Below are 18,692 nucleotides of genomic sequence, written 5' to 3' on the forward strand. Positions count from 1 at the left end.
GGCTGTCCCGCGTTATTCAGCCTCAAGTGGGGAAAGGGATTAGGCCGTTTTGATCTGGCGTTTATTTTATTAGTTAATATTTTTATATTCTTGTGAGTTTTTTCATATCCTTGTAAAAATTATTAAACAGTACTGGAAAATATGTAACCTAAAATGTAGCAGGTTTCTGTAGAAAGCCAGCCTGTCTCAAGCATTCCTTTTGTCTGGCTTTTTTTTTTTTTTTTTTGTCTCGGGTATAAAGTCCACTCCAGGCTGTCCCCTCCACTCCTTCCTTGAACACAGACTGTCCTTCTACAGAGTATCCTCTGGGTGCGGAGAAGGAGGCACAGTTCAATGCTTAGAGGAGGGGGTGACAAAGGCGCAGCTAGCTCTGGGTGAGAGGTTCCCGTGTCTATGACACCTCAAAAGTCCCCACGCGCCACCGAATTCAGCTCCCAGCAAAGAGCTTCCGCGTGAGAGCCGATGAGAAAAACGAGACGCTAGGAGGATCGGCCGGCCAGAGAGGCCGAGAGAGCGCGAAAAGAGAGCGAGAGGGAGAGAGAGACGCTAACTCCTGGCCACGTGATCCGACCTCGGCGGGGTCTGGGTCTCCCGGGTGGCAGGCCACGTGTGAAGGCTCCTTTTTTCCAATTGGCTCTGCTAGGCCAATTTGAACGGTTTACGGAAGCCGCCGTGGCTCAAATACGTGTGCGTTTTTTCTTTTCTTTTTTTTTCCTTTAATTCCCTCGCTTTGGCTCCCTCCTTCCGCTCGAGTCTCACGAGAAGGCGCAGCACAAGGCGCTGCCGCTGCTCTCCCCAGCCCGGTAAGTGGGCCTTACCCACAGCCAGGTCATCTCGGTTCCGGTTTGCGTTGAACCCCGCCAAGGTCCGTACCTGTGCAGCGTGCGGCCCGGGCATTAGGGCCGCTCCTGACCCGGAAAGGCCGAGAACCCGGTTGGGCCCGATTCTCCAGGCAGCTAGAATGGGCAGAGGGTGGGGGCTGGGGGAAACGGAGCCGGGCTTAGGGGGTGGGGCCTCGGAGCTCGGCGAGATCCCGGTGTCGTGAGAACCCGGCCAGTGGGGCGCCTGGGGTCGGGCTAGAGGGGACCTAATTGGGAGACGTCGCAAGGATCGGGTGTGTGTGGGGGGGGCGGGGGAGGCTGTTTGGGGGGCGCACTGAAAAGTTGGGGGGTCTTGCTTGGCTCTGTTAGGGAGACTTCGGCCTGGAGGGCTTTGCTGGGTCCGACTATAAGGCGTCTCTGGGATCCGTTGGGAGGTGTGCTGGAAGGGGAGAGTGCTCGGGGCCATGCTTAATTGGCGAAAGCCGCAGAGATCCGATGAAGGTTGCTAGCTCGTGGAGGTGGTGGGGCTTGGCCAGACTTGATTGGGGAAGAAGCAGAGATCCGTCAGCAGGAGATAATGCTGACTTGGGGCGGAGGGCGGGAATGGAGGAGGCTTGGGCAGACCTGATTGGGGAAAGGGACGGGGGCTTGTCAAGGGGGCTCCTGTCGCGGAGTGGATATACTTGACGGGCTCTCCTTCGGAGAGGCAAAGCGGACCAGTCTTCTGGCCTGATGAAGGGGAATCGCTGAACGGGGTCTGGCTAGGCCAGAATGGGGGAAGTCTGGCATCCGGCTGAGCTTGGCGGTCCGAATGCGAGGAAGCGGCAGGGATCAGGTGCAGCTGTGGAGGCTCAGAGACTAGACTGGAGCAGAGGAGGCGTCAGGGATGTGGGGGAGCTTGAGGGCTGGATTTTGGAAGAAGGTAGATCTTTAGGGACCGTACCTGCACCCGGGAGACCACGGGACCGGAGCGTTATCGAGGCCTGGGGCAGGGCACTAGGATGAAATGGCTGGGCCCTCTCCTAGCGGCTTGCTAGGGACGCGGAAGCCTTAGGGCCTGCAGCCTGGAGTAGATGCAGGGGCTGCCCTGGGAAGAAGGCCCGGCCACGGCCTCCTATGCCTCTCTTTCACAGCACCCCGCCCGTGCTCCCGAGCCCACAGGAGCCCGTGACTGCGTGTGCCGTGAATGGTGGCGGGGACCCTTCACTTGGGTTGGCTGGATTGGTGGCCTCTGCCTACCCGCTGAGAGCAGTCCCTGCATTCCACTTCCGCTGACCCTGGCCCCTACCCCTGCAGCTCGCCTTGTGTCATGGACTGGCAGCCAGATGAGCAGGGCCTGCAGCAGGTCCTACAGCTGCTCAAAGACTCGCAGTCACCCAATACAGCCACTCAGCGTATTGTGCAGGATGTATCCTTCCTTTTGGGCCTGGGGGAAGGGGCGGACATCTACATCCCCTAAAGGCCACAGAGGATAGGGCCCACCCCCTACCCCCCAAGACTGCTGTGGTTAGGAGCTGGCCTTGGCAGAGAGTTAAGGATTAGAATTTTGGGGCCCCATTCCCAGAAGAAATGTGACTGTGGGGCAGGGGAGGAATGACACCTTTAGTTGGGACTCAGCTTTGGTTTAGGTTCATGGTTAAGATTTTTGTTTCAATTGGTTGTTTAAAATATTATAAGTTAAACTTTAAAAATATTTCAAGCACTGACAAGTTTCACTTGAAAACATGGACCTGCTAACTCTCTCCTGCTCTGGCCAGATCTTCAAGGGTGGTGGGGAGCTGAGGCATGCTTCCCCACATCCTGGATGAATTTGACGTGCCTGAAAAGTTGCATTGTTCTGGGCATGGGTATTGACAGGTGGAGTCCCAGGAGCTCGCTACCTGGTCCCAGAGGTCAGAGGTACTATTAGCTACATGGCAGTAAGGCGGCTCCACCTGGGGAAGGCCCTTGTCTCCCAAGTCCCTTAACAACCTGGCAGAAACTCAAACAACTGAACCAGTTTCCTGACTTCAACAACTATCTGATCTTCGTCCTGACCAGACTCAAGTCAGAAGGTATGATACCCTTGATGCCCCTCCATGCAGGCTAGACCCTGTTCTCTCTCCTGTAGTCCTGAGCCTCAGCCCTCTTCCTGCAGATGAGCCAACTCGTTCTCTCAGTGGTCTCATCCTTAAGAACAACGTGAAGGCACATTATCAGAGCTTTCCACCACCTGTGGCTGACTTCATCAAACAAGAGTGTCTCAACAACATCGGTGATGCCTCCTCACTCATCCGAGCCACCATAGGTAAGTGGGGGGCAGTAGGAGTCAGCCTGTGATGACACCCTGTGCTCTCACTCTCAGCCAAGAAGCGTCTCAGAATGTTAAGGGTATTGATTCACTGTGGATAATAGAACTATTATTGTCGCCGTTTTGCAGATGAGGAAGCTGAGGCACAGAAGGGTCAAGGGACTTGCCTTGTAAGTGGCTGAGCTCAGAAGTGACCAGTGCAAGTCCATACTCTGAACCACTCCCTCCTGAAACCTCTGTTCTTGTTTCTGAGGCAGTTACTTAATGTCCTGAGTTTTATGTTTAGATCCTGAGAAGGCAGCAGGTTAAAATCAGCTCCCTGCTCTTGTGGAACTGGGTGTCCTTAATGAGGTAGCTTTGCCTTGGAGCCTTCCTGATTCCTGGAAGGCTGCCTGAGGTAGTTAACATAAGGATGACTAGAATTTCCCAGCAGTTTATCTTAAGCCTTTTCACTGCTGATAAACACCAACTCTACTGTTACCATTTTTCAGTTTAACTTCCCTTTCCAGTGAGGTTAGTTGACATATGATGACTTACATTTTTTTCTTTAAAATCTTTGTTAACTTTTAACACTTGCTTTTATAAGGATGTTGTATGTAACTTTTAAATGAAAGACAAATGTGCTTGCCCTGAAGGGAAGGTAGTCTTAAAATGCAGTAAAGACAGAAAAATAGTGTTAGATTTGAGATAGATATCTTGGGGCCTGCTGCTTCTGTTAAAAGAGACCCTCAACCCTGACAGTACCTCCCTCTGATGCCAGCAGAAAGACCTGGACTTATTAAGCTCCCTCTTACTGTCAGGTTCTGCTCTAGTATTTGAGTTAAGGTCACTGAAGTTTCCCAGTAGCCCTACTAGGCCTGTGGTCTTTGTCCCCATCGAGGCACAAAGAGGTTGGGTAATGTGGCTAAACATCACACAGACAGGGAGGAGCCTGGGACTGTCTTCACAGTCTACCTCAGGGAGCACCTTTCCTAGCAGACCTGTGAGTCTGGGTCATCTGGAGTGTTGGCACTGACAGCTTCTTCCCTTAGGAAAGACTGCCACCTTCTGGCTTTAAATATTATCTTTTCGCTGACATCACCCACATTTAGCTCAACTGCCAGACACCTGTCCTGCCCTCATGCTTTAGATACCTACTGCAGGTTGTATGGGTTTCTAGTGAGCAGTACAAGCTCTCAAGAGGCCATGTGACCCTGCAGACCCTTCCCGCTGCCCCCTCCCTACCCTCACTTCCTCCCACTCTGCCCCACTGGCTCCTTACCCACCTGTAAACTGTCCAGGCCCGCCCTGTCCCCAGGCCTTTGTACCTGCCATTCCCTCTGCCTGGGATGCTCTTTCCCCAGAGACCTGGATGACTTCTCCCTCACCTCTTTCAGGTCTTTGCTCAGATAGCAAGATGTCTCCTGGAGGAGGCAATGGACATCCAATTTTAAGTTGCTACTCTCATCCTCAGCTGTTGCTAGCCATCTCTTTTGCTTTATTTCCCTCTTTAGCTCTTGGCATATAGCCTCCCAGGCCTTTTGCGGGTTTATGTTAACCTCACAGCAGAGACTTTGTATTTCGTTCTATGCTGCATCCTGGGGTCTGGAACAGACTGACAGTAAGGCTCAGAGGATCTCAGAAGGGGTGTAGAGGGCTTATGCTGAGAGCATCCTGAGTGTGGCAGGGAGCACTGGGGTGCTGAGCAAGCCCACCTGCGCCCAGCCTGAGGACGCGTCCTTTCCTGGCCGCCCAGGCATTCTCATCACCACCATCGCTTCCAAGGGTGAGCTGCAGATGTGGCCTGAGCTGCTGCCCCAGCTGTGCAACCTGCTCAACTCAGAGGATTACAACACGTGTGAGGTAGGTGGCAAGCCAGGGGCCACCTAGGTGGGAGCTGGGGCTGGACCTGGACCCACACCCGTGTATACTCCTCCCCACTCAGGGAGCCTTTGGAGCCCTGCAGAAGATCTGTGAAGACTCATCTGAGCTCCTGGACAGTGACGCCCTCAACAGACCCCTCAACATCATGATCCCCAAGTTCTTGCAGTTCTTCAAGCACTGCAGCCCCAAGATCCGGTGGGTGCACCTCCCCAGGGGTCTGCAGGGCGCCTGGGGAGGGCAGGGCGGGGTGACCCACATGCCCACTCCCTGCCAGGTCCCATGCTATCGCCTGCGTGAACCAGTTCATCATGGACCGGGCTCAGGCGCTGATGGACAATATTGACACTTTCATTGAGGTAGGCCGCCAGATTAGGGGTGAGCACGGTGAGGAACAGAGGTCCCCACTGTGGCTGATCCTGCCTTCCCTGCAGCACCTGTTTGCCCTGGCCGTGGACGATGACCCTGAGGTGCGGAAGAATGTGTGCCGTGCCCTGGTGATGCTGCTGGAAGTGCGAATCGACAGGCTCATCCCCCACATGCATAGCATTATCCAGGTGTGCATACCTAACCCTGCTTGGGGGAGGGTGCTCCGGGGCTGGGGGTACAGAGGAAGCCTTCAGCTTTTCTTTCACTTGTCCCAGTACATGCTACAGAGGACCCAGGACCATGATGAGAATGTCGCCCTTGAGGCCTGTGAGTTCTGGCTGACGCTGGCCGAGCAGCCCATCTGCAAGGACGTCCTGGCCTCCCACCTGGTCCAGTGAGTGCGTCTCGTGTTCACTGTCCCACCCCAGGCTCCACCTCTTTTTTCTCAATTTACTTCCTATGTCAGCATACATTTTGCAAGTGATAGGAATGGTTTCTTTAAAGATTTTACTTATTTATTTTTAGAGAGGGGAAAGGAAGAAAGAAAGGGAGAGAAACATCAATGTGTGGTTGCCTCTTACACTCCCTGCACTGGGGACCTTTCCTCCAACCCAGGCATGTGCCCTGACTGGGAATCGAATCAGACCTTTTGGTTCCCAGGCTGGTGCTCAATCCACTGAGCGATACCAGCCAGGGCTGAATGTAGTTTTAATGGCTTAAAAATTAGGTAAGTTATAGGTGGAATAAATGAGAAGTCAAGAGAGGCTTCAGGCATAGCTGGATCTAGGTGCTGAAAGGATGTGAAAGGCAACTGTCCAGTCTCAGATTTACTTCATCTGCATTGGCTTTGTTCTCAGGCATGGCCTTCCTTCACGGTTGTGCTGGGGACTTCTATAACTTTACAACTTACGAACCTCTGAAAAATAATTCTCCAGCAAAAGTCCTAGGGACAACTTGGATCACTCACCTATCCCCAAATCAGTGAAGACTCTAATAAAAATTTCTTATCCCAGGGTCCATGGGCGCCAGCTGAGGGGGCTGGCTGCCCTACATGTTTATTCCCCTAACCTTGCTCCATCCCAGGCAAGTGTCTAGTGACTGAGCCATATGTGCCTGCCTTATGACATTCTAGGGATCAGGCTCTGTTCTAAGCTTCTCAGTGTATTCAGAGGTTTGGATTTCCTGGAGTGGCCAGGTCTGGGTCAAGAGCTTTCCTGTGGAGCCAGGAGTGATGTCCGCTCTGTCCCTGTCACAGTGGCTGAGACTGGGTTGGGGTAGCTACCACTAAGGGAGATTAATGGATGTGGGGCCAGCAGAATCAGTGTGCGATGTACAGTTGGCCCTTGACTCTCCCCTCTGTACTTCGCTTCCCTCTCACTCAGACATTGAGCCCCCAAGGAGCCCTGCTTCCCAATGAATAGCCTCTTTCCCAACAGGTTGATCCCCATCCTGGTGAATGGGATGAAGTACTCGGAAATTGACATTATCTTGCTCAAGGTCAGCCAGGTTCAATACTGGGTCCAGTAAGGTGGGTGAGGGTGGGGGTGTAGGGGCTGGGGCCCTGGTGGTGCTCAGTGGTCTGCCTGGCCCACAGGGGGATGTGGAAGAGGATGAGGCAGTCCCTGACAGTGAACAGGACATTAAGCCACGCTTTCACAAGTCACGCACAGTGACACTGCCCCATGAGGCTGAGAGGCCTGACAGCTCTGAGGATGCAGAGGATGATGATGATGATGATGCTTTGTCCGACTGGAATCTGAGTATGTGGCTTGGGCTGGGGTTGGTGTTGGGTAGAAGCCCTGGGTTCCCTCTTGGGAGATGATGATAAGCCTAATTGGAGCAGATCACAAAGATCCTAATCATGATCTCTGGTCTGGGGGTACGGTTGAGGAAGCCCTGCCTGATGGGCTTCTGAGCCTGCCCCCAATTTCCCTTCTGGCTTCAGGGAAGTGTTCGGCGGCTGCACTGGACGTTTTGGCTAACGTCTTCCGGGAAGAACTACTGCCCCACCTCCTTCCCCTGCTCAAAGGCCTCCTCTTCCACCCTGAGTGGGTAGTCAAGGAGTCAGGCATTCTGGTGCTGGGTGCCATTGCTGAGGGTGAGTGCCCCGCTGTCCTGGCTATGCATGACTTCTGACGCCTGTGCTGGCATGTGACTGGGTCTGGCCCAAGTGGGACTGCCTGTGGTGAGGGAGCCACATCATCCCTGTTTTCTACAAAGTCCTTCTCAGCCCCTTCAGATAGCTGTGGGATTTCAATCTTCCTCTCAACCTGTGATCCTGAAAGGAACCCCAAATCCTGAAATGCACATTCTCTCAGTTCTCATGGACAGGCAGTTCTGTGAGGTCGTAAGCAAAATTATAACTATAACAGCAGTAATAGTCACTTTTTCAGTGCATGTTCTGTGGCAGGCAGCCTGGTCCTAGGGGCGTGGTGCCATTTGATGAGGTTGGATTCATAGATGGGGAAGCTGAGGTACAGGGGGATGGACATCACCTCCCCATTTATCCAGGGTGCGCTGGGCCTCAGACCTGCTCCCTGGCTGCAGGGTTGGCCTGCTAGACTAAGTGTGCAGTGGTAGTACTTATTTAAACTTCACATGGTGTGCTATTACTGGCCTGGCTTTTGAGCACCCTTTGTACTAATGGAGTATGTGGCTTGGATGACCAGAGAGGGCTTTGTGAGTCTGTTATGGGCATCACTTGTGAGTGCCTCAGCATATAGTCCTGAGGCCAGAAGTTCTAAAAAGTTCAGAAGCCTTCACCCTGGAGAGCTTTCAGAATTACCTAAGGAGAGAGAGATTTTTGGTCAAGATGGAGGCATAGGTAAATTCCTTGCTTCCACGCACAACTATAGCAAAAAATACAGCTGCACTACAAAACAAATATCACTCAGAATTGTCAGAAAATTGAACTGTGTAGAAGTCTGACAACCAAGGATCTAAAGAAGCCACGTTCACTTAGGAGGAGTGGAGACACAGAGACACTGAGTTGCATGGAGAGGCACGGAGATGGGAGTGGGTGGTTTCATATCCACGTGCAGTAGGTTAAAAAAAACGGGAGGGATACCTTGGGAGCGAGGGATCCCAGTCCCAGTCCAGACCACCCAGCCCAGGGTCCAAGTGCCAGGAAGATAAATCCCCATAACTTTTGACTGTAAAAACCAGTGGGGGTTGGGGCAGTGAAGAAACTGTGTCTTCTTAAAGGGCCCACAACGGACTTAGGACTCACGCAGACCCACCCCCTCTGGGATTCAGCACCAGCTTAACAGTTTGAAGGGCACCAGTGGCATATGGGAAGAATGTGGAGTGCGAGTGGGGAGGCTAGATTACTCCTGGGCAGAAGTCCTGAGGCCAGGCAGTGGCATTGTCCCCTCTGCAAGCCCTCCCCCACATAGCAACAGAGTGGTGATACAGGTTGCCCTGCCCTGGCAATCACCTAAGGCTCCACTCCATACAACTTAATAGGTATGCTATTAGAAAGTCAAAGCAGTTTTACTTAATGCACAGAAACAAACACAAGGAGACTGTTAAAATGAGGAGACAGAAATATGGCCCAAATGAAAGAACAGAACAGAACTCCAGAAAAAGGACTAAATGAAATGGAGATAAGCAACCTATCAGTTGCAGATTTCAAAACACTGGTTATCAGGATGCTCCAGGAATTCCCTGAGTACTTCAATGCCATAAAAACAGACCCAGGCAGAAATGAAGGTTGCATTAAGTGAAGTAAAAATCTACAGGGAGCCAACAGTGGAGAGGATGAAGCTGAGAATCAAATCAACGATTTGGAACACAAGGGAGGAAAAAAACATTCAATCAGAACAGCAGAAAGAAAAAATAAAAACAAAACAAAACTGAGTAGGCTTAGGGGCATTTTTAAACATACTAATATCCTAATCATAGGGGTGCCAGAAGGAGAAGAGGAAGAGCAGGAAATTGAAAACAAGTTAAAAAAAATGAAAGAGCCTCCCTAATTTGGTGAAGGAAATAGACATACAAGTCCAGGAAGTGCAGAGTCCCAAACAAGATAGACCCAAAGAGAGACACATCAAGACACATAATTAAAATGCCAAAGGTTAAAGAATCTTTAAAAACAGCAAGAAGAAAGCAGACAGTTATCTACAAAGGAGTTCCCATAAGACTGTCAGCTGATTTCTCAAAAGAAACTGCAGGCTAGAAGGGACTACAACCTAGATTACTTTGTCCAGCAAAGCTATCATTTAGAATGGAAGCACAAATAAAACACTTCTCAGACAAGGTAAAGCTAAAGGAGTTCATCACCAAGCCATTATTATATGAAATGCTAAAGGGAATTATATAAGAAAAAAGATTAAGCCTTGGCTTGTGTGGATCAGTGGATTGAGTGCCAGCCTGCAAACCAAAGGGTCGTCAGTTTGATTCCCAGTCAGGGCACATGCCTGGGTTGTGGGCCAGGTCCCCAGTAGCACAAGAGGCAACCACACAATTGATGTTTCCTTCTCTCCCTGTCTTCCCCTCTTTCTAAAGTAAAATCTTGTAAAAAGAAGAGGTAAAAAAGAACATTAGAATGGCAATAAATTCACAACTATCAACAACTTAATCTGAAAAACTAAGCAAACTAGCAGAACAGGAACAGAATCCTAGATGGGGAGATCACTTGGGGGGTTATCAGTTGGGAAGGGAAAGGGGGAAAGGTACAGGGATTTAGTAGCACAAATAAACGGAGGGGAATGGAGAAGCCGAAGAACTTAAATGCATGACCCATGGACATAAACTAAGTGGGGGATTGCTGGGGGTACTGGGTGGAGAGGGGCACAGGGGGAAAAAGTTGGGACACCTGTAATAGCATAATCAAAATACATTTTTAAAAAATTGAGGGCTTTTCTCACAAAGTAAATAATATAGCCTATGTTACTGCATGTACATGTGTCGGTAGACTGCATTAGGTGTTCTACGTACTCACAGGAAAAGACTTAGAAGAACTGACTCTAAACCTATTAAAACAGGTCATTTAATAGGGGTCGTACTATTATCTGTGCTCTCTAATTGAAAAACATGCTCATGATTCTTTTTTCTTTTCAAGAATTTTTATTCATTGATTTGAGAAACATGGATTTGTTGTTCCACCTATTTATGAATTCGTGGGTTGATCCTTGTACATGTCCTGATCGGGGGTCAACCCACAACCTTGGAGCGTTGAGACGATACTCCATCCAACCTCAGTTACCCAGCCAGGGCTCGTGGTTCTCCTTTAAAAAGATGATGAAAAATAGAAATTAGAAAAGTCCAAAAAAGGTTTTAAAAGAAAAGGACTTCCCACCCATTGGGGTCACTGCTGTCCACAAAGCCCAGTCATTGTGTAGCCCGGTCATCTGTGGGTTAATGAGTGACCGTGTTGGGGTAGAACTGATGGTTTGCTTTCCCTCCTGACCCTACCTTTCACTGGCTCTGTGACTCTGAGCCAGTTATTCAATCTCTGAGCCTCAGTTTCCCCATCTGTCAGGTTCTGCTGATCTCTAAAGGGTGAGTGTGGCCATGCTCAGCTGGGCTCAGGTTTGCCCCCTGCTGTCCTTGCAGGCTGCATGCAGGGCATGGTGCCCTACCTTCCTGAGCTGATCCCGCACCTCATCCAGTGCCTGTCGGACAAGAAGGCCCTGGTTCGCTCTATCGCCTGCTGGACGCTGAGCCGCTATGCCCACTGGGTGGTCAGCCAGCCGCCAGACATGCACCTCAAGCCTCTGATGACAGAATTGCTGAAGCGCATTCTGGATGGCAACAAGAGGGTGCAGGAGGCAGCCTGCAGGTGACTTCTGACCCCTGGCCCCACAGTCCTCACCCCCTGTGCCTCTGGCTGCCCTTCGGGAAGTGATGACACTCATTACCCCTGACATCCGCTGATTCCTATCGTATTCGTACTGGCTGATCCCGAGTGCCTCCTCCTGTCTACATGCCCATGGCCCAGCCCTCACCTCTAGGTGCCCACTGAACCCTTTCCCACCTTCCAGTGCCTTCGCCACCCTGGAGGAAGAGGCCTGCACGGAGCTGGTGCCCTACCTCAGCTATATCCTGGATACTCTTGTGTTTGCTTTTGGCAAGTACCAGCACAAGAACCTACTCATCCTCTATGATGCCATTGGCACCCTGGCTGATTCTGTGGGCCACCACCTCAACCAGCCGGTGAGACCCCACTGCAGCTCTCTCCTAATTCCCTGCTCCCCTCTGGCATCCAGTGACCTGGCGGCGACCCTGTGTCGCACGCCAGGGCCATGGCCATCACCTCAACAGGCAGACAGCTCCGGCCCCTGCCCTCGCCCTGCTCCCAGTCTAGTGGGGGAGACAGACAGTTATGAGACAGTGTGGTAAGTGCTGTGCTGGGGGAGCTCAGGGGGCTGTGGGAACTAGGATGCTGATCCAGGCTTCTGAAGGGGCAGGGGTGGATAGGTGGGGCTTGGGATGGGTCAGAGGAACTTGGAGGTCTGACGGATGGTGAGGCCTTGCAGGCCCCATGAGCCACAAGGAGGAGCCCAGGCTTTATTGCTCAGGCGATGGGCGGTGGACGGCCTTGCTAGTTCTCAGGCTGCTACCACTACCCAGAAAGTCCTAAGTTCTTGTTCCCCTTGCAGGAATACATCCAGAAGCTGATGCCTCCACTCATCCAGAAGTGGAATGAACTCAAGGATGAAGACAAGGACCTCTTCCCTTTGTTAGAGGTGGGTGGCCTCCAGGCTCCCGGTTGCAGCCATGCCCTACTCTACCTAAATTCGCCTCTCCTGCCTTCCTCCCACCAGTGTCTGTCATCCGTGGCCACTGCCCTGCAGAGCGGCTTCCTGCCCTACTGTGAGCCTGTCTACCAGCGCTGTGTCACACTGGTGCAGAAGACACTGGCCCAGGCCATGGTGAGCACCTGCCCACCCCTCTGCTGCTGCCCCAGCCCTGGCCTGCCGCCCTCACCCTCCCGCCCACCCCAATTGTGCCCAGATGTACACCCAGCACCCTGAGCAGTATGAGGCCCCCGACAAGGACTTCATGATCGTGGCATTAGACCTGCTCAGCGGCCTGGCTGAGGGCCTGGGTGGCCACGTGGAGCAGCTGGTGGCCCGCAGCAACATCATGACACTGCTCTTCCAGTGCATGCAGGTGGGTGGGCACCGTTCGAAGGCCTCTCTCAGTGATGACACCCAACAGCCTGTATGGGCCACCCTGGGGGAGGGGTCAGGGCCAGGAAAGGGGGCCTGTAAAAAAAAAACAACCCCATAATTATTTAAAAAGGGGATTCAAATAGGACATGAGTAAAAGCTCATATTTCAAGCCAACAATGTAGAAAATTTAGAGGTAGGAAATGGGAAAGCACAGCTCCTCCAACATTACCCCCGACCTGTGTATCAGGAGGGCCAGCAGTTACATGTGCCTCCCCCAGCTGTAGCTGTGTCCTGAGCCAGGCACTCGTTCTCATGGCCCGAGTCCCGATGTACATAGAGGCCCTGCAGCCTCAGTGCTGGGAAGTAGAAGGGTCAGGCTCTGCCCCAGGGACTGACTGCTTCCCTAGCTGCCCTGCACTAAAGGATTAGTTGAGGCCTTGGCTTGTTGCGGGGAGGGGAGCCCTGCCATGCTTACCCTGCTCTGACTCCCAGGACTCGATGCCTGAGGTCCGGCAGAGCTCCTTTGCCCTCCTGGGAGACCTCACCAAAGCCTGCTTCATCCATGTCAAGCCCTGCATTGGTATGACACCCATCTTGTCCTTACCTCATAACCCTAGCTCTGGCCTCAAGTGATGAACAAATGACCAGGGAGGACTGTGACTGAACTGGGATGTATTCGTACTGTCTGATGGGGCGTGCCCTGCCAGGTCAGGGAGCTTACCCTGGCGGGTCCTCCTGCTCAGCATCTCTCTTTCTCCCCACCAGCTGAGTTCATGCCCATCCTGGGCACCAACTTGAACCCTGAGTTCATCTCTGTCTGCAACAATGCCACCTGGGCCATAGGCGAGATCTGCATGCAGATGGGTGAGTGCCCTGCAGGTGGGCAGGCCCTGCCCCTTCCCGTGGGCCTATTTCTGGCCTAGGGAGAGGAGCCTGGCTCTGAGCGACAGGCTTCCTCAAGAGGGTGCCAGTGCTCCTTGAGGAAGGCTCCCATGGGCCAGGGGTAAGAGGACACTGAGCATTTTCATCAGAGATTGACCAAGTGGCTAAAAGGCCACCTGTGATTGGCTTCTGCAAAGAGGCAGGCCAGGAGGCCTGTTCTGATTGGACTGTTTGCCACCTTCCCACCCCGAACGCAGTTGGCTGAAAGGTCCCCACTGGGATTGGTAGGGAAACTTTGGCAGCTTCTCCTTCTCCCAAGGAAACTGGGCCATCTGGCCTTACCTCAGTGTTCAGGGGTGATTCCAGGGAAGCTTCTGCTGTTTGGAGGGTATGGGTCTGTCTCCAGTTGGCCATGGGTCCTGGCCTGGAGACCAACTGAAGAAGGTTTTTCGCTCCCTCACTGGATACAGTCGGCCAGAGTCTAGATGTAACTGGATGGGTGGTGTGGGTGGCATGGGCTGTGTGCGGTTGACTCTCTGATCCCACAGGGGCAGAGATGCAGCCCTATGTGCAGATGGTCCTCAACAACCTGGTGGAGATCATTAACCGGCCCAACACACCCAAGACGCTTCTGGAAAACACAGGTGGGCACCAGGTCTGGGCTGCTGCCGTCCCCTTGCTCACCTCCCAGAGGTGGGCTTCTTGGCTTAGAGGGTAGTTAAGTGGCTTTGGAAATGAACCAGGGAAGGTATCTGGAAGGACCTGGCAGTGGTTCTGGGAGGAGAGGCAAGAAAGATGCTGGTCTCAGAGGAAGACCCAGTCTAGGCCAAGCTTCTGGGCCCCGGTGGCTGGCAGGAGCTATTCCCTTGGGGCCCGTGGGACAGGGCTGGTGCCTGGTGCCAGAGGCCTCGCCACGTACCGTCCGGGGGCCACTCGGGGTTGCAGGTCGCCTGACGAGTCCCTCTGCCATTCCAGCCATCACCATTGGCCGCCTGGGCTACGTGTGCCCACAGGAGGTGGCACCCATGCTGCAGCAGTTCATCCGGCCTTGGTGTGTGTTCACCTGTGTGGGGCCTTCTGTGTGGTGGGCTGGGCAGCAGAGTGGGTGGGACAGGTCCAACCCATGCCCTTGCCTGTGCCCGCCCATCCCTGCCCACTGTGGCAGCACGTCCCAGCCCCATTACCCACTGATCCCCCTGCTTCCTCCATGCCCCGCAGACACATGGCCCACCCCACCCCAGCCCCACTGCCCACTGTTCCCAATGGATGGCCCCCCCTGCTCCAGCCCTGCCAGTGATTCCCTGCTGCTCACCTTCCCCACAGGTGCACGTCCCTCAGGAACATCAGGGACAATGAGGAGAAGGACTCAGCCTTCAGAGGCATCTGCATGATGATAGGCGTCAACCCTGGGGGCGTCGTGCAGGTTGGGGCGGCTGGGCTCTGAGGGAAGGCACTGGGACTGGCTCGGGCCGCCCCTCACACGGGATTCGTCACATTTCAGGACTTTATTTTCTTCTGCGATGCTGTAGCCTCCTGGGTGAGCCCGAAGGATGACCTTCGGGACATGTTTTATAAGGTGAGCTCCCGCTTCACCCTGATGTAGTCTCAGGAGGCGGCAGCGGAGAGACCCTGTGTGGGAAGGGGCCAGGTTCATTTGCTCTATTCTGGGTGCCCCTCCCGCCCCCCACAGATTCTCCATGGCTTCAAAGATCAAGTTGGGGAGGAGAACTGGCAGCAGTTCTCGGAGCAGTTCCCACCACTGCTCAAAGAGAGGTTGGCTGCCTTCTATGGGGTCTAGAGGAGCATTGCAACTGCTAGGTGAGGAGGCCGCATGTACAGTGGGTATGGCACTGTCCTTGGGCTGGGGAAGCACAGGCCCTGACCCCTTCTCTCCCTGCAGGTTTCTGTCTGCGTCGTCAGCGGAGGGGTTGCTGGGGAGCACACTGCGTCCAGAAGTTGCCGTGTCATGGTCGAGGGGGGTTAGGGAGGAGTGAGTGGGACCCAAATCCAGATGCCTTCCCTGTCCATCTACCTGCCATGCCTGGCCTGTGTGGCCAGCCCGCGGTGGGCAGGTGGGTGGGCCTCCACACATCCTACAAACGGGAGGGGGGTGGGACTTCATGGCAACAAGGGCCCCTTTCTCTAAGTGGGGTCACCTCAGGCAGCCCACTTGGGCCAGCCATGTGGGAGGGAGGAATCAACACAGCCGACTAAATCCGGCTTAGGACGAAGCAGGGGGAAAGCAGGCGGGGAGGGGGGGGTCCCTGTAGAGATGTGTACTCACGTACACATGTGGCCACACGCATGTGCGGGCGCTGCTGCCAGCCAGGCTGGGCCAGCTGCCCCACCATTTCCCTGACTGCATGGAGACAGTAGAATTAGTGAACCCCTGAGTTAACCCGTAAGGCCTTCCGTGTAACCTGCATCTAGAGTTTAAGAAGCTTCTGCTGTTTTACTGGAATTGGAGATGACTGGGGAGGGCTGGGTGGGTTGGGGTCCTCTTCCGGGATCCCAGGGCGGGGTAAAAGGAAGGCCACCTTGGGGCTGTCCCATCAACATGCACACGCTTTGGACCTGCTCTGCACACTTCCTGCCAGCTCTCTGGCAGTCTCAGCCAGTGTGTCCACTCCTTGTCCCTTCCCAGCCAGAAAAGTGGAGACCACAGGAATGGCTGGGGCTGGCCAGAGGTCCCTCTTTCTCCCTTGTGCTCCAGTGACTTTTGAAGACACTGGCCTGGGGCTTTTTTTTTTTTTTTTTTGAGAGAGAGCTGGGGGTGGCCAGAGCTGCTGACATATACCCCCTCCCTCTCTCCATAAGCACGTCCATTTTAAGGGCAATCTATTTCTCTTCTTCTGAGAGCCTGGTTCAAGTTCCAGGCCCGAGTTTCTAAAATGAGGGCTGGGGCATTTAATTGATGTTGATGCAATGAAGGCTCGTGCTTTGCCAGCAAGGAAAGCAAGAGCTTGGTGGAAAGGTGGTGTTCCCCCCACCTTGAGGCCATGAGGCTTCCTGTTCGTCACTGCTCCCAGTGGCCCTGAGAACCCATTAGATTGGGGATGTGGTCACAATAGGAGAGGCTCCCCTAGAACCAGAGGGAGTGTGGTTTCAAGTTGGCCTTGAAATGAAGCTGGACCCTGCAGCCTCCTTAAGCTTTTATTTTTTCTCTTCCCCTGCTTTTTACTTCTTTGGGGGTCCCTTTTGTGGTTTTGGGGGGTTTGACTGGACTCCTGCATCCTGGGGCCTGCTGTGTCCATCCCGCTGGGTTCCTAGATCCCACTCCCATCACAGCCCTGCCTTCTCAGACAGGGTCAGGCCCTGCCTCTATCCCAAGGGGCACTTGGTGCACATTCCATAAATTTAGCTAATTCCCCCTTCTCACCTTGGAAACTCCAGCAGGTCTCTGGAAGCCATTTATTAAAAAAAGAAAAAAAGAAAAAGAAAAAAAATACCATTTAATTTTCTGGTAATTCCAGTTCTTTGGAGCATCCTCTGCAGGGCCTTAGGGAGTGTGGATGGATTGGCTGTCTGATAGGCTTGGAAGCTACCCCACCCAGTTTGTGGGTGGGGCTCCAACCACCTCCAGAGAAGTGGGAGCCTGGTTCATCATCTTTCTTTTTTTAAAAAGAAAACTATTTAATTTTTAATTTATTTTTGGTTGGTTTTTGCACAATGAAGTTGTAGCTTCTCAACCTTCTCTCCTGCCCAGGGCTGCGGACCCTGACTGGCTTCGATCCGCAGATCTGCCTGTTCCCATGTCCCTTCTTTCCCTTCATTTTCTTCCTCCTGCAGGCTCCAGGGTCTGTTCATTTGTTACCATGCTGTGCTGGGGATTGGCGCCGAGGTGGCGTGAGATTCCACTTGTGTAGAACTTTGTTGAGTAAAGATCAGTTTCTTGTGAACCTTGGTCTCCAATTGGCCTCCTGTGTCCTTGGCTTTGGCAGTAGAGATGTTGAGGGAGGCTGTGAAAATGGGGATGCACAGGACTCAGGAAGTAATTGGGGGAGGAAATAAGCAATAACCAGGGACATTTCTTAGGACCCCAAGCATCGGTTTTCTTTCGTGTAAAATGGTTAAGGTGAATGTGAAAGGTGAAGATTAAATGTAACATGTGGAGTGCATTATTACAACTAACGAAATGTCCTCAGCTCACTAAAGGAGAACCATTAGTGTTACAGCCTAGGTTCAAGATCCCCACCTGCCTTAGACTAAACTGAGTGATAAAGGGTCAAAGCCTTGCAGCACCTTCATCTTTGGCTGACTTCCACAACTGGATCACTGGGCATCTCAGACATTTTATAGAAAGCTCAGCTCCTAGCACGAGGCCTGTGGGAGATAGGTAAGATATTAGCAACAATTACTGGGACAAATGAGAAACTGCTCAAAATGTGGCAATTTCAGTATGGCCTGAGGATCACCTGCATCAACCTGGGAAAACCAATGACACATTCCAAGTTTGTTTAAGTGTACATTTTGGTGAGAGGGAATAGAATGTAAACAATGACATGTCCCATAGAGAAAGATAGTGGAGAGGGGAGAGAACATTGGGGAAGATGGGAGGTACTATGGGAAGATGTTTGAACAAAACCTGGGTATGAGAAGAATTGGGCGGAGGGTACAAGCAATACCATAGAGATTGTTTATGTGTTAACTGCTTGGCTCAAGAGTCTTTCAGTAAGATCCTGGTTTTATCAGTATTATTCAGAGTACTGTTCTACTGAGGCCTCTACAGGATAAGGGTGCTTGTTTCTGGCTCCAGAAGGCAAGACGAGTTTAAATCACTTATATTCCCCAGGCTGCAAACCCCAGAAGGGGTTTGCCGTTTCTCAGCTCGGTGTCACCTGTGAAAGTTGACTTCCAGAGAGCCATGTGTTTCTTTTTTTCTTCCAAACTATAAGAGAAAGTTTATTTAGAAGGTCACAGAGGTAGAAATACGCTGTAGGAGAAATGGGCCCAGAAAACGAGTTACACAGGCAAAAGAAAGCAAGGGCCCCGTTTTTCAAACCAGAAAACCAGCACCCCACCAGCGACCCTTAAAAATGCAGGAACCCTGTCTTGATTTAGAGATCTGTCCCTTACATGGGAAGGTTGCGGGTTCCATTCCTGGTCATGGCATATACCTAGGTTGCGTGTTCCATTTCCCATCAGGGTGCATGCGGGAGGAAACATGGATGTTTCTCACATCAATGTTTTTCTCTTTCCCTTCCCCTCTCTTTAAAATCAGTAAGCATATCCTCGGGTGCCAATTAAAAACTAAATAGATAAAATTAACAAGAACCACAGAGCCAGGAATCTGCATTTTCCAGCCCTAGGGCCATACAGCGGCAGACCGGAGACACTTGCATGGAGCAGCCG

General features: G+C 52.5%; 1 protein-coding gene, 1 long non-coding RNA gene and 1 other non-coding gene across 10 annotated transcripts; 2 read left to right on the top strand and 1 right to left on the bottom strand.

Annotated features, from left to right (window-relative positions):
* Nucleotides 1–720: 720 nt before the first annotated feature.
* TNPO2 (transportin 2) lies at nucleotides 721–17,239 on the top strand. Of its 8 annotated transcripts, none has more exons than XM_045852922.1 (25): nucleotides 721–803; nucleotides 1,955–2,229; nucleotides 2,800–2,875; nucleotides 2,959–3,108; nucleotides 4,847–4,953; nucleotides 5,036–5,169; nucleotides 5,249–5,330; nucleotides 5,406–5,528; nucleotides 5,616–5,734; nucleotides 6,777–6,837; nucleotides 6,935–7,100; nucleotides 7,286–7,438; nucleotides 10,897–11,122; nucleotides 11,325–11,496; nucleotides 11,943–12,029; nucleotides 12,108–12,215; nucleotides 12,298–12,456; nucleotides 12,951–13,038; nucleotides 13,224–13,322; nucleotides 13,889–13,984; nucleotides 14,286–14,391; nucleotides 14,664–14,763; nucleotides 14,842–14,916; nucleotides 15,031–15,158; nucleotides 15,241–17,239. In XM_045852922.1, the coding sequence occupies exons 2-24, from the start codon at nucleotides 2,131–2,133 to the stop codon at nucleotides 15,136–15,138; spliced, it is 2,694 nt and encodes an 897-aa protein (XP_045708878.1). In that variant the 5' UTR covers nucleotides 721–803; nucleotides 1,955–2,130; the 3' UTR covers nucleotides 15,139–15,158; nucleotides 15,241–17,239. The 8 variants fall into 8 exon arrangements, with proteins under 8 accessions (XP_045708878.1, XP_045708885.1, XP_045708880.1 ...); XM_045852929.1 differs by having other exon boundaries at nucleotides 14,316–14,391; XM_045852924.1 differs by having other exon boundaries at nucleotides 730–803; nucleotides 2,118–2,229.
* LOC123828643 lies at nucleotides 11,179–11,247 on the top strand. The gene has a single exon (XR_006787488.1). It is a non-coding gene; the product is annotated as a small nucleolar RNA SNORD41 (small nucleolar RNA).
* On the bottom strand, nucleotides 17,165–18,688 carry LOC123828210. Its single transcript, XR_006787449.1, has 3 exons — nucleotides 18,458–18,688; nucleotides 17,583–17,663; nucleotides 17,165–17,299 (listed from the first exon to the last, which is right to left on the bottom strand). It is a non-coding gene; the product is annotated as an uncharacterized LOC123828210 (long non-coding RNA).
* Between the last annotated feature and the right edge of the window lie 4 nt (nucleotides 18,689–18,692).

This window comes from Phyllostomus hastatus, unplaced genomic scaffold (genome assembly GCF_019186645.2).
Source record: "Phyllostomus hastatus isolate PE091 unplaced genomic scaffold, TTU_PhHast_1.1 phas_contig_98, whole genome shotgun sequence".
In the NCBI taxonomy this organism is placed as follows: domain Eukaryota; kingdom Metazoa; phylum Chordata; class Mammalia; order Chiroptera; family Phyllostomidae; genus Phyllostomus; species Phyllostomus hastatus.

Coding starts and splice junctions, on each gene's coding strand:
- TNPO2 (XM_045852922.1), top strand. CDS start 2,131: ATGGACTGGCAGCCAGATGAGCAGGGCCTGCAGCAGGTCCTACAGCTG. Junction 2,230..2,799: donor CTCAGCGTATTGTGCAGGAT/GTATCCTTCCTT, acceptor ACAACCTGGCAG/AAACTCAAACAACTGAACCA. Junction 14,764..14,841: donor ACCCTGGGGGCGTCGTGCAG/GTTGGGGCGGCT, acceptor GTCACATTTCAG/GACTTTATTTTCTTCTGCGA.